The sequence below is a fragment of the Aulonocara stuartgranti genome (genome assembly GCF_965226115.1).
Source record: "Aulonocara stuartgranti genome assembly, chromosome: 3".
Lineage (NCBI taxonomy): Eukaryota > Metazoa > Chordata > Actinopteri > Cichliformes > Cichlidae > Aulonocara > Aulonocara stuartgranti.
In genome coordinates, this window is record NC_138941.1 from 60,939,921 (window position 1) to 60,953,850 (window position 13,930).

The 13,930-nt window shown below is 42.3% G+C and overlaps 1 protein-coding gene across 1 annotated transcript in view; it reads left to right on the plus strand.

The window, feature by feature from the left end:
- The window catches only part of LOC309703998 (uncharacterized protein), a 21,350-nt gene continuing 7,420 nt past the window's right edge, over positions 1-13,930 (plus strand). Inside the window, exons 1-18 of the mRNA XM_082528944.1 lie at positions 1-312; positions 1,973-2,053; positions 2,835-2,979; positions 3,078-3,205; positions 3,508-3,743; positions 4,272-4,345; positions 4,475-4,575; positions 4,686-4,912; positions 5,648-5,751; positions 6,735-6,850; positions 7,565-7,800; positions 7,925-7,968; positions 8,063-8,178; positions 8,834-9,069; positions 9,297-9,406; positions 10,675-10,790; positions 11,154-11,389; positions 13,738-13,844. Of these exons, the coding sequence (XP_082385070.1) occupies positions 96-312; positions 1,973-2,053; positions 2,835-2,979; positions 3,078-3,205; positions 3,508-3,743; positions 4,272-4,345; positions 4,475-4,575; positions 4,686-4,912; positions 5,648-5,751; positions 6,735-6,850; positions 7,565-7,800; positions 7,925-7,968; positions 8,063-8,178; positions 8,834-9,069; positions 9,297-9,406; positions 10,675-10,790; positions 11,154-11,389; positions 13,738-13,844 (2,630 nt within the window). The 5' untranslated portion in view covers positions 1-95. The remainder of the gene's footprint in view (positions 313-1,972; positions 2,054-2,834; positions 2,980-3,077; positions 3,206-3,507; positions 3,744-4,271; positions 4,346-4,474; positions 4,576-4,685; positions 4,913-5,647; positions 5,752-6,734; positions 6,851-7,564; positions 7,801-7,924; positions 7,969-8,062; positions 8,179-8,833; positions 9,070-9,296; positions 9,407-10,674; positions 10,791-11,153; positions 11,390-13,737; positions 13,845-13,930) is intronic.

A 13,930-nucleotide genomic window follows, 5' to 3' on the forward strand; every position in this document is an offset into this window, starting at 1 on the left:
CGCCTGTAGTGTAACATCCGTACCGCACGTTCCCCCACGCGCGTTAATTGTTTCATCTCCGGTAAAGAAGTGAGCGGGACCCACGGAGCCCCACCATGGAGCCGGACTCATCCGACCCCAATACGTCCAAAACCGACATGCTGAGAGGAGTCATCGCCGAGAAGCTCACCTTGGCCGCCCGGGAGATCTTAGCGGTGGTGGAGAAGACTGTAGCCGACTACGAGGAGGAGGCTGTGGGTTTCAGGCAGGAGATTGACCGGCAGAGGAGACTGCTGGAGCTCCTGCAGCCTGAAGTCAAGTTAGAGGCTTTAGGTCTGTGTGTGTGGATAACAGAACAGTGTGTTGTTTCCTGCGGAGAGAGCGAGAGCTCGCGTAATGACGAACCCCGTTTACAAAACACTAATTTAACATTTCTTTGCTTGACGTGAAGCCCATTGACATTCGAGTATTCATCTCAAAACCTGATTATAACACTCCTTAATTTGGTATACATGTAACACCCCTGAGCCATGTCATATTTCAGAATTTTAAGTTTTTATTGGCTCGTGGTAATGTCACAAAGCTAGCCTTTGGTTTCTCTTTAAGTGAAATCCGGTGGGCTTTTAAAGCCTTGAAATGTCGTTTAAAGTCAGCTACAGCTGCTATAAAACCCTCTCTAGAATGATGACAGAGTCATCGGGACTTAAAAAACCCATCCTAGTGACTGATTTAAATAAACATTTTAAATCGTTTCCCAAGTTGCGCCGCTGTTCCCGAATCAAAACAAAGATGGCGGCCTGCCGGCTACATGGACACAACGGTGTTTGTTCAAGCGCTGTGGTGCGATTTTACAGCGCTTGCCATGACTGTTTCTATTGAAATTTATTTAAATCAACTATAAAAAATACTGTGCTATAGTTAACACACAGCTGTGCTATGAAACCAGCGGTTTTAAGTTCCCAACGTATATAATGTTTAGATATTACCCGTAACCTTTTTGGGGCGGGTGGGGGTGTTTCTTTTGACTTCGTCGTTCATCTTCACATTAATGTCTTTGCGAACCTTCAAATAAGCATTGACTTCTCTTGCTAATAATCACAGTCCTTTATTTTTTTGTAGACACCCATTTTTTAGAACATATCCCTTATATATTTAATTTTTTTTTTACAGCTGTCTATGGTTGGATCTGGCCTATGTCATGAAACGGGATATCCTTAAATGTGCTCTCTAGCCTTCAAGTCTCTGCGAGGGGCAGCCAATAAGAAACAACGTGGTTAAAAAGGACTCGTGTCACTCAAGAACCTCTAGCAACTCTAGAATTTCACTCACATGTGATGTGACAATAAAAGTGATTTGATTTGATTTGATTTGACCTGCCGAGGAACAGTCATGTTTCCCTAGGAACCAGTTGTTGCTAAGTGCTTGTCAGCTGGCCTGTGTCCATGGGTTGTTCCGTGTATGTAGTTTGTGTAATAGTGTAATAAGTTTTGTCCACGCATTTGCTAAAAACAGTTCCACTTACATACATTTTATTGTCAGAGGGTAAATTGGACCTGACCATTCTGGGGTTGAAACAACAGGTAGCTCCATGTGCTTTGATTTAGCAGATTTGACACAAATATAAAGAGACTTTTGTCTCCTCCTGGCATCATACTGGGAATCTTTGGCGTATTAGGCCGATGTAGACACCACTACACAAAGGACTTTCCCCTGGAAACACCTGCAGGCACGCAAAAGCCTGTATGGACACCAAATAGCTGCCATATGTGAGAGCTATTTGAATGTGGGAATCCTGGAGTCTGCAGTTTGTTTACATGTAAATCAGGTGAATCTAAAGCTTAACTCATCTACTGCTGTGACTCAAGAGAATGAAACAGGTTGCTCGTTAATCAGCAGTGTCATCTGCGCTCATAAGAATAATTCTGACGTGAAATCTTTTTTTTGATTGTTTTGTTTTATTACTTAATAACACTAAAATGCTTATATGGTGCAGATGACCAGGAGCAGTTTTCCCTTTGTGAGGCTGGAGGAGGTCGACTACCAGAAGATCAGGAGCAGCACAAATATGAGCAGAGTATGACTTTTAACCTACTTTGATATATGTAAACAAAGTCGTCATATTTATATTTGTAATGGATCAAGATGCACAGAAACATAAGATATCTATCTATCTATCTATCTATCTATCTATCTATCTATCTATCTATCTAAACACTGATGTTCGTTTGTATAAATGCAGTTCAAATTAGATGTGGTGTACTGCAGGGATCCTCTCTGGGCCCACTGTTGTTTCTGTTTATGTCATTTGGTACTTTTTATTTGACTTTGTCAAATGCATTGCTGTAATGAACAGTTTGTTGGGCATTATAACCTCCCAGTATTTTTCTCTTAGTAATAAGTTGAATTAACTAAGCTGAATTTGAAGCTGAATTTCAGAAACAACAAAATTTCCCAAATTTGAGACATAAAAGACTGATAGAGTCAAACATTTGGAGTTTTTTTAGTGTTCAGGTAAAAAAATATTTGACTGCAATTTGACCCCAGTCAACGGACAGTTTCAGTTGTAATCACATGTTCACGCACTGAAGGGGAGAGTGTAATTAACCGTCCTACAGAACTGCTTTAATGTTCAGATAATGGTTGGCAGACTAAGTAGTGATAGAAGTGTTCGTTGGAGCCTCGTATAATTGTTTTTTTAACAGCAAACAAAATTTGAAGACGAGAATTTAAGTAATAGCGTTTCTTCCTCTTCCTGACGCGGCATGTTAACTGTTGTTTATTCATGGTTGCACATTTGTATGATTAATGCTGTCATGTGGGAAAACTAAATAAATAAACTTTGAATTTGTTTCCAGGGGTGGAGGACAGCCAAAGCCTGGGATTCTCAGGCTACAGTGAGGAACAAATAGAGGAAGACGAACATGAAGATGAGGAGGAGGAGGAGGAGATGGCACAGCAGTGTTATGAAGCAGCACCACGGTTACAAGATACAGACACACTGTAAGTGTACAGACACCGCTCTGTGTGTGCGTGTGCTGTTGTAACATTTGTGACTCATCTGCTGATCTTGAGGTTATTTTGTTCTTTTCCTTTTTTAGGCTCGTGCCTTCCACGGTTCAGACTGACAGACGGAGAGCAGACAGACCTTGGATCAGTGAAACGCAGAGTTTCGTGGACCTCAGGATCCGCATCCTGGACTCGATGATCGACGTGCTTTCAAAGAGGGGTGAGTGTGAGAAAGATGTAAATAAATAAACCATTACTGTTGCATCTTTAAGGGTTTGGATTTTACTCTGGATGTTTTTCCCCATATGATTTTAAACTGAGGACATGGAGTTTTATGGGCAATGTGACTGCTGCAGATACCTCATAATGTATTTCAGCTTATTTGGAGCATTTGTAAAATACAGCTAAAGCACAGGAATGAATAAAAAGTCACTTTTTGTGTTTTTAATCAAAGCCTGTAGTCTGTGGGTGAAGCTTTTCCTGCAGTCTAGATAAAAACTTGTCTATCCCTCTGCATCGCAGTGTTTCAGAAGTACCCACTTCATGAGCTGCAGTGTCGTCGTGGCCTTCAGGAGGCCGACTTCCTGCATCTGCTTAGGTCAACCTTCCCCCAGCTGGCTGCTGATGAACCTTTTGACGTTTTTATAACTGACAACACCAGAAAGCTGCAGCCTCTGAAAATAGACTTGTGGACTCCGGAGGCGATCGAGAGGACCATCAGGGCAAATGGGAATTCTGCCCTCTACATCCGCCTGAAGGTAAGGTGCCTAATGTGTGACGCCCTCGCTGGAGTTAACTTCCTGTAAACTATGTTCTTGACTTTGCTCGTTGCTCTGATGGTGTCTTTTGGAGAATGAATCATTCAAGCATAAAAAGGCTCAAACTCAAGGGATGAACCAGTGTTGTGTCTACACAGAACAGAGGACTTGGCGTAGAATCAGTTTTAAAATGGATCTGCAGGCAGTTTGTTTTCATTTCTTTAGTTTTATTAAATTAATCTATGAAAAATGCCAAAAGTAAAGCATTTTTGCACCAACAAGGTGATTCCTGAAGAGCTATTATGGTAAAAAAGTGTCATATCTCAGCATGGTGTGCAGTGAGATACAACAGTGAGCATCCACAGCCATCTGTAGAACACAGTGGAGGCTCTGTCATGATGTGGGGCTGCAATCCAGCCAGTCTAGTCGGGATCTTCTCATAAGGAAAGAATCGTGAACAGTCCTGCAGTCTGACTCGTTTTTGTGCCATTTTTCTTAAAAAAAACTGTCAAAACATCTTTATTTCAGAATCAGCAGAGTTTAGAAGCTGAAGAGGAGCTTCAGCCATTGCACGGAAATAAAGCTGCTGCTGAGCACATGAGGTACCTCAAGTATTCAAACGCTGCTGTAAATAACCAGTAAATATAGAGGACAAAAACAAACAGATACATCGTATATAAAAGGCTAAATTATTTGTTATAATGTTGTTTTTGACTTCTTTACTCTTTCAGGAAGAGGGTGGGCAGACCTGGGTTCAGGAAAACACAGACGCATGTAATGATCAGAATCCGCATCCTGGGTAAAATGAAGTCTGACGTGCTCTCAGCCAGAGGTGCGCCCAATAAAACCTCCAGTTTGGTGTCTCTTTGGACAAACTGTGTCTCTTTGTGACTGTGAAGTTAAATAGTAAAAGCCTGTCCATGTGTGTTCATTGTTTTTCAGTGTATCAGATGTGCCCGCTTCATGAGCTAATGTGCCCTCGGGGTCTACAGGAGGATGACTTCGTGGACCTGCTGAGGTCCACCTTCCCTCAGCTGACTGCCGATGAACCTTTTGACCTCTTTGTGAGTGACAAAAGCAGAAAACTGAAGCCTCTGAAAGTACGGTCACTGACGACGGAGGAGGTGGAGAGGGCTACGAGGACTTCTACGCTCTACATCCGACTGAAGGTGCTGATTCACAAAGACCTTTGTCTGCTACTAAAAAAATCTTAGCAGACAAAGAAATAATCTGGTTTATTGTCTGTCTTTGTGTTTTCTGAGAATCTTGAGCATTAAATAGGTTGTAAAACTCCACGTGTGACCAGTCAGGAGTGCCATTTGTACGGTGGCCCTGAGAGGCCAAACGGACTGCAACTTAAGAAAACACCAGCAATAAGAAAAACGCTGCAAAAGCACACAAAACACACAGAAATAGAAAAAACTAAAACAGAAATAGGAAAAATCAAATTTCCAAAAGCACAAGGGAAGTGTTTCTGGGGAGACAATAACCCGACGGACCAGTTGCAGGAACCAAAATATGCTAAGAACTGCACTGAGAGGCACTTAAAAGAAGTGGAGGATCTATCGGTTTGTGAGGAAAGAAAAGATCAGAGTTAAGTGTGTTAGCCTAACTATTAGCCTAAAAATCCATCATCAGTATTAAATGAATCATGATAAAACACACCTAGCATGTTTTGGGTTCCTGCAGCTGGTCCGTCGGGTTATTGTCTCCCCAGAAACACTTCCCTTGTGCTTTTGGAAATCTGTTTCTTCCTATTTGTGTTTTGTGTGTTTTTGCAACGTTTTTCTTATTGCTGGTGTTTTCTTAACTTGAAGTCCGTTTGTCCTCTCAGGGGCACCGTACATTTGCATTTAACTACACAGACCAACAGTACACCACTAAATCTTTTCTTTCTTCTGTAGCCGTCGGAGGAGCTTCAAGCCTCAGCGAAACAGTTCCTGAGTGTAGGAGATGTTTTAGCTGAAACTCTTCCATTGACCCTAAAACCAACCAGAAAGAAACCCGGGTAAGTCAAAACCTGACTATAATAAATATTGGCTAGTCAGCCATAGCAAACAGATCTGTAAAAGCCTAATTTTAAGGTTTTGCATATCAAGACAGGATGAAAAACAAACTCAGTCAGGCTGTGGTCTGCACTTGACTCTGGTGACTGCAAAGTGGCCAAATCATCACCCCACTGTGCCGACTCTTGGTATGAGGTGTGTGTGAACTTTAACATGCTGACTGAGGCCCTTGGAGTCTGAGATGGAGCTTTTTGGTTTCCTGTAGTTTCTCCGGGCATTGCACAGTCTGACCTTGTGGTGAATGTGCTGGGGCATTTACTCCTGAGAAGATCGGCAGCTGCTTTGAATGTTTCCACTGTAGAAAATGAAGCAGAATGATGGATGTTAGATTCTTTGGTAACTTTTTTTCTCGCAGATACAGTTTCTTCTTTAAGATCGTTGCTGATGTTTTTCCTCCTCAGCATTCTGTTAACACACACCTGAATGCTGCGAACCATCAAACTGCCAAAACCTCTGCTTTCCTTTAAGTTAAATGCATAACGAGACAGTAGGGCTGTGCGATATGACCAAAATCTCATATAAGACATCTATCGTCCCGATAACGATATAAATCACAAAAATTTTACATTTTCTGTAAATTCTGTGAATCTCGGGCAGCTCGACTTGCGCGAAGTGTTTCCAGCTGGGCGTCGTGTAGCTGGAGTCGAGTGTTTTAACTGATGCATGAAACGATACATTTTTAGTCATAAGTTGTAACGGGCGCCGTTTTTATTACACGGCGTGCTGCAGGGAAAAGCCTGTTCTGACGTTTGAGTCTAAGGTTTATTTTTTAGCACCTGGCCGCTTTTTTTTGCTTCTCATCCGTCAATACTCTGCATCTTTCACGTGATTCAGTTTATTTTGAAAAGTCTCAACAGGATCTTGAGCTTTATTGTGATTCATCTCCTTTCCTTCTCCTTTTTCATCTTTGTGTGTTGTGTCTCAGAGTACAGTCTGCTAGGAGGAAACCTACCAAATCTGAGCTCAGTGACCCATTCACACATGTGGATTTCAGGGTCCGGATCCTGGAGGACCCTCTGATGGAGGTGCTCACACCCCAAGGTAAATTGAAAGCTTTTAGCTCTGAGGTCACATCTCCAGTTCCTGTATGAGGTGATGATAATAATAATAATAATAATAATGGCTTTATATAGCGCTTTTTTTCAAAGCGATTTACAATGCCACTATTCATTCACTCTCACATTCACACACTGGTGGAGGCAGCTACAGTTGTAGCCACAGCTGCCCTGGGGCAGACTGACAGAAGCGAGGCTGCCATATCGCGCCATCGGCCCCTCTGGCCAACACCAGTAGGCGGTAGGGTAAAGTGTCTTGCCCAAGGACACAACGACCAGGACAGAGAGCCCAGGGATCGAACCGGCGGCCTTCCGGTTACAGATGTGCTTCCCAACCCCCTGAGCCACGGTCGCCCCAACGACAGCTTGTGTCTCTCTGGAAGCTTTTCTGCTGAGACTCTGAAATGTTAACAGTCTGTCTATAAAGAGGCTCTGTGAGTGCCTGCAGGCTTGTACAAAATCAACACACGGGTCTGAGTCATGTTAACGTATTAATCATATTTAAAGAAATTTCGCCTCAAATAACATTGGGTCGTTTTAAACCAAATGACTGTAACTGATATATAACTGTGAACCTTTTCGATTGTTCTCGGTAAACGCCGGCTGTGACTGTGACCAGCACAAGCTACAGCAGCAGTATATCCTCTGTAACTCGTGTTATTAGTTCAGACTCTTACCTACTTGGCTTTTGTGTTCCCAGTGTTTCTGAAAAGCCGCATTCAGGAGCTGCGGTGTCCTTATGATCTACAGGAGGCTGATTTCCTGGACCAGCTGAGGTCTTCCATCCCTCAGCTGGCTGCAGGTAAACCTTTTGACATCCTCACTGCTGACAAAAGCCGGGTACTGCAGCCGCTGAGTGTGGACACGCTGACACCGGCGGAGATCCACAGAGCCATCACCTTAAGGAGAAACACTACTCTCTTCGTCCGACTGAAGGTACCGTGTAAACTTGAGACCAAGTATCTGATCTGTCGCTCATAAAAATAAGGACAGTGTTGCTGTTTTTGGTGGAAACACTTAAGATACAAACCTTTTTTGTTTTTACCTTCTGGGGGAACAGGGAGCCGGTCCGTCCACCCCAAATCCAACCAGACTGGACACCAGGTGAGTTAATGTTAACAAGCCTCAGCTGCTCATTAATCAATTTAATCTCTCGTTTTATCGCCTGATCTCCATCACTAACGTTATTGTGTCCCAGAGTTCAGTCTGACAAGAAGAGCCTGGGCAAGCCTCAGCTCAGTCGATCAGACTCCCACGTAGATCTGAAGGTCCGCATCCTGGAGGACTCTCAGATGGAGGTGGTCGCACCCCAAGGTAAATGCACAGCTGCTACTTGTGTGTCCAGAAACGGCTTCAGCTGCCATCCATACACAGCAAGCTTGTGGATGCTAGCAGACAGCAGAGCTATTGTCCTCTGCCCGTCCTTAAAAATGTAAATGTAAATAATTAACTTTATTCCTTGTGCTGTGGTGACACGGCATGGTGTGGTCTATGACAAGTACTGCATATTGTATATTATTCGAAATGGTTTTGTGAAATTTTCTTTCAATGTCAACTCTGACTTTGGGCAGTAACCATGAAGGTCTAATGGTTAGCCACCCTAGGTACTCATGGGTCTACTGTGGATGCTAGACTGCTAACAGACAGGCAGACGAACTGAGCCGATTACATACTCCTTCCCTGCGGGGCAAGAATTACCGTGGTCTTGACTTGTCTAGTCTTTGGAAATGAAACAGTCTTTAGAGACCAGCAGAGTGGGTTGAAGCTGTAAAACATGAATGAGAAATAAAAAAGTCTGATTTTACATTTTCATAAGAGCCCTGACTGTGGTTGTTTGCTTCAGTTCAATAACAATAAATCAGCCAAAAAGCTTCCCAGCATCTTTACTGTTTTTAGTTATGTGTTGTACACGTCATGGATAACTGAACAAGCTGTGACTGAGTGGATTCATTTTTCTCTTTCCTCTTAGTATTTCAGAACTACCCACTTCACAAACTGCGGTGTCACCGCAGCCTGCAGGAGGACGACTTTCTGGAACTGCTGAGGTCCACCTTCCCTCAGCTGGCTGCTAACGTACCTTTTGACATCCTCACGGTTGACAAAAACAGGAAACTGCAACCTCTGAATGTGGAGTCACTGACTCCAGAGCAGGTCTACAAGGCCATTGATTCATCAAGGATCAATACCCTCTTCATTCGACTGAAGGTACTGTGACTCACTACATTTTAAAATACTCCTACTCGACATTATCCGGAAACCTTGTACAGCAAGTACAACATTGCTCTCTGGTACAAACGTGAAACTAAATGTGGATGCCCTTATCATGCATCGAAGACTGTTTTCTGCTGAAGCAAAGACATTTTGTGATTTTTTTTTTTCTCTTTTTTTTTAAATTTCTTTTCTTTTTATTTTTTAATACGAAACTCTTTCAGGCACCAGAGAAAGTCCAGGTTGGTGCGAGGAAGCTTGAACACCTGCAGAAAAAAGTGGACACAGCTACAGAGTCGTCATTTTTACCCGAACAAACTGTGATGCATGGGAGGTGAGTCGGTCAAACTATCGGTCTTAGCCGTTCAATAGAAATCTATAAAGAGACAGGAACATATGTGTGATGATGCTTGAACCTTCAAACTCGCATGTGATCGTGAGTGTTAGGTAGTAACTGAAGAAACAAGACTGTCACTGAAAGCTGCTGCACTTCACGGCACCAGCATACTGCCAGGTTGGTCGCTGCAAGTGCAGCTGCCAGTGATGTCGTCACCCAGCCCAATCCATTTATGCTCACTGTTACGGCACAGGAGGCGGCTGTTTTGTTTTGGTGTCCTCACTCAGATAATGTCAGCACTGTGTTGCAGGATCTCGCTCTGTATAATCTGTGACTTTGAGCTTCACTATTGATTTATCATTAAAACAAAAGTAAAAACCAACATTTCAACCCTGGAGCGGCAGCAGTACAGCTAGACCTAGTGACAGCAGCTGGTATATCAATTTGATGTCAGCTTTGTCATAATTTTACATAAATTCCTTGGGGATTAATAACCACACAGCAGGTATAAAAAGGCTCCTAGATTTCAAAGTTGAGGTGGTGTCTTCACATGGAGGTTCCCTGGACCTTGGTGTTACCCAGTAGGCCATAGAAAACATACCTGTGGAAGGGTGCACTTTATAGTCTCCAGTTCTGTCAAGTTTAGAAAAGTTGTGGTGTTCACTGATGTACAATCACTGACAGTGAGTTGGAAAAATATTGTCAGTATTCCTGTGCATCAACTTTGTTGGGATACTTTAATGCTCCAGTCAACACGACCTTGTTCCTTGGTGTCCTCCACCACACCGGCCAAAATGGACTAAATAATGTGGGGGGTTCATTGAGCCAGTCAGTTGCTGAAGGTGGTGTGGATGAAAATTAAAACGTGCTCTATCCAGCTTTTTTGTGGGTTGTTCTTGGTGTGGAGTGCTTGGTAGATACGAAGACTGTTCCAAGGTGGTTCAACAATGGGCCCAGTTCAGGAGCTCAAGGACCTGCTGCTGAAGTCTTGGGATCGATGACCTGGATGACTGAGAACCTTCAGAGACACTCGCTCTTCCAACTTTTCCGGTCTAAGAAAAAAAGTATTTTTTTGCAGATTAAAAAAACGTACTGAACATTGTCTTACTCTGCTGCAGTGACAGGACTTAAATTTGAAGCTAATCTTTACTGCTTCCGGAAATATTTCTCACATTTGTTCAACTTATTAAAATAGATAAAGGTAATAACTGTAAAGGGGCCAGTGTAACGCTGTGGTGTCTGTCTCTAATGTTATTGTTTCCCAGGGATCAGTCCGACAGGAGGAAGCCTGGTAGGCCTCGGATTAGCCAATCAAGCTCCCATGTAGATCTCAGGATCCGCTTTGTGCAGGACTGGGATGTCAATGTGATTTCACCTAAAGGTAAATTTAAAACTGCTCATTCTGTGTTCAGATTGGTAACAAATGTGCACTGATATGTATTTTTAGGGCCATACCTAAAAATTAGATTATTTAGATATGTGTTTGTTTAGGTTTTCAACTTTCAGTGTCAGGATTTGGAAAATTAGGCAAAGTTGGACAAAGTTGCCTTTAGGATTGCTGTCACTAGGGTTTTATATCAAATTTATTTTAAAAAAAATCTGTAGGCCTAATGCAGCAGTAGCTTGTAAGGTGAGCTGTCTCTTTTTTTCTTGTTAATGTTAGTACAGTCAGCATACTGTTTGTTGTGTTTGTCTCATGGATAACTACCTGCCTGACTATTGGAGCTTCTCTGTTTTTTCTCAGTGTATAATAAGTACCCGCTTCATCACCTGAAGTGTCCTCGAGGCCTGCAGGAGGCCGACTTTGTGGAACTGCTGAAGTCCACTTTCCCTCAGATGGCTGCTGATAAACCTTTTGACGTCCTCACAGCTGACAGGAACAGAAGACTGCAGCCTCTAAAAGTAGAGCTATTGACTCCAGAGGAGCTGTACAGAGCCATCAAGGCGAGTGGGAGCATTGTCCTCTTCGTTCGACTCAAGGTACTGCATCTGACTGGGTAGATATTTGTGTTGTCCTTCAGAATGTCTGTGAAAGATCTAGATAGATTAATTGACCAAAAGTCTAATAAGTCCAACAAAAACTGAAGTAACACTGCTCTCTGCTTTAAATGTGTGTCCTTCATTCTACAAAGGTAGAGCAAATCAAGATGCAAACTGTAAATTAATAACATTCACCTCCAAAGGAAAGTTTCCATCTTAATGCTGCAGTCGGCAAAAAATTTCATAAGGTGCAACTTTGAAGGCACATGTTCTCCAGTTCTTTGCATCACATCTTTCACAATTTTACTACCACTTAGCAAATATTTGGCAAGTGTTTGCAGACAAGTTGGCTCCTTCTGTGAGGTCTACTGGCAACCAAATCAATCGTAGGACATTTTTGTTCCAGTATTCATTTCGCAAATGTCGCCCGCTCAACAGCAAGTACCCTCTAGCAACCACTAATCAGAATCAGAATCAGAATACTTTATTGATCCCTGGGGGAAATTTTTTTTTTTTTTGTTACAGTGCTCCATTTTAAACCAACATTAAGACAAGACAGACAATACGCTAACTAAGAATAGTACAATATATACATATATATACATACATACATACATAAGTCACTTATAAATAAATAGTTGGAAAAGAAACATGTGTAGCTGTAGCAGTAAACAGTGTGTTAAGTGGATGCGTTGTACAGGGAGATGGCCACAGGCAGGAATGATTTCCTGTGTCGTTCAGTGGTGCTTTTCGGTAATCTCAGTCTCTCACTGAACGAGCTCCTGTGACTGACCAGCATGTCATGGAGTGGGTGGGAGGTGTTATCCAACATTGTCTTTATCTTGGACAGCATCCGCCTCTCTCTCTCAACCAACTGAGGTAAAGTACACTTTTCCCTAGCAACCAGTGATTACTAGTCTCTACGCCTCTGTGACTGATGCGTTTTATATTTGCCTCAGAAGTCGGATGTCTTGGACTGTGAAGTCAGGGCTAGTTCAACTTGAGATGTACATTCCAGTTGAAAATTCCAACTGGGAGCTCTAAAATTCTTACTTCTAGGTTCAAATGGAAATAATCACGGGGCCTTAACCCTCTGGCGTCCAGGGTATAATTGGCCGTTTTTGACTACTTTTGATTTTACCTCTATATTTCACCTTTAAAATATGTTTTTCTTGCCTTGTTTGGTATCATTATTTTCAGCACAACCTCAAATATCTGAAATTTGAGTTATTTTTTCATTTTGGTATACTATATTAGGACAGTTGATCTAAATTCAGACAAAAAATTCTAAATCTGAGTAGAAAAAAGTTATATTTTTTACTGTAAAACCCACAAACATGTTTAACGAATCATTTTCATAACTTGAAATGCAAATAGAAATTGTACATTTCTAAAAATTATGCACAAGTTTTGCAAACAACAAAGTTATCAGGTACTATTTACTAAAAATGCAGCCAAGGCCTCAGGCGTTTTTTATATAACCATTTAAATCTATTTACAGAACAATCAGGTGTTCTGCACCAAATAAGAAGGCACACAAATGATTTGTGCCAGTCCAAAAAAAATAGTTTGTGTTCAGTATAAGACAGAGGAGAACACCACAGGTCTGACAGCAGGAGGTGCATCCGTCCAGTTTTCCATGTGGGACCAGCGTTTACACTGGAATCTGCCTTTGACGGCTTTTTTAGAGCAAATATGAAATTCAGCAGTCTAACTGACACACAATACGAGACAATAACTACACAACACACTAACTACAGCCTCCAAACACGCTAAACGTCACTAATGTCTCACATAGGAAAACTCTCTCACTCTGTCTTTCGCTCGCCCGCTTTCTGTCGCGGGTGTCACTCCTAAAAACTTCCTCTTCTCCCTAAACAACCAAGTGTCACAGGTTGCCTTGTCATTTTTTTGATTGGCTGACATGGTAAACTCTAACACCAATAGGGAAGGGGTGTTATTTCTTTTTCTTTTTTCACTCGCAAAGGAAGATATACTAGCGATATCTGTAGAAAACGCAGTTTTTACCGTCCTTCCCGCTGTAAACGCCACTATTTTGTTCAGAAAAAAACATCGCGTGTATTTTTTATCATAACTCTGGTTTTACGTGGCCCATCGACACAATTCAAAAACTGGTATATAGTTTGAAGTCCGCACTTTTGAGCCAAGTTGAAATGGAGACTCCGACGTGCTGCATCTTGTAGCTGTGTCGTCTTAAATTGGTCATGTGATTTTGACGCACCGGCGCGTCCGGCAACCCCAGAGGGTTAAAAGTTATTTTGATGTATGCTCACGTACCAGAGGTTAATGATTTCTAATTCGACTTTATGTTTTGGATATTCACGCAGGCACCTGAGGAAGTCCAGACTAGTGCGAAAAAGCTTGACCTACAGAGAAAAGTTGACGGCACTGAAGAGTCTCCGTCCTTTACCGAGCAAACTGGGCTGCACATGGGGTAAGCACCACCTGTTAGATCCAATTGTTAAAAAGTCTGAGGTTTGCTGAAAGAGTCTAACTGGACAGATTGCTTTTTATGAAACA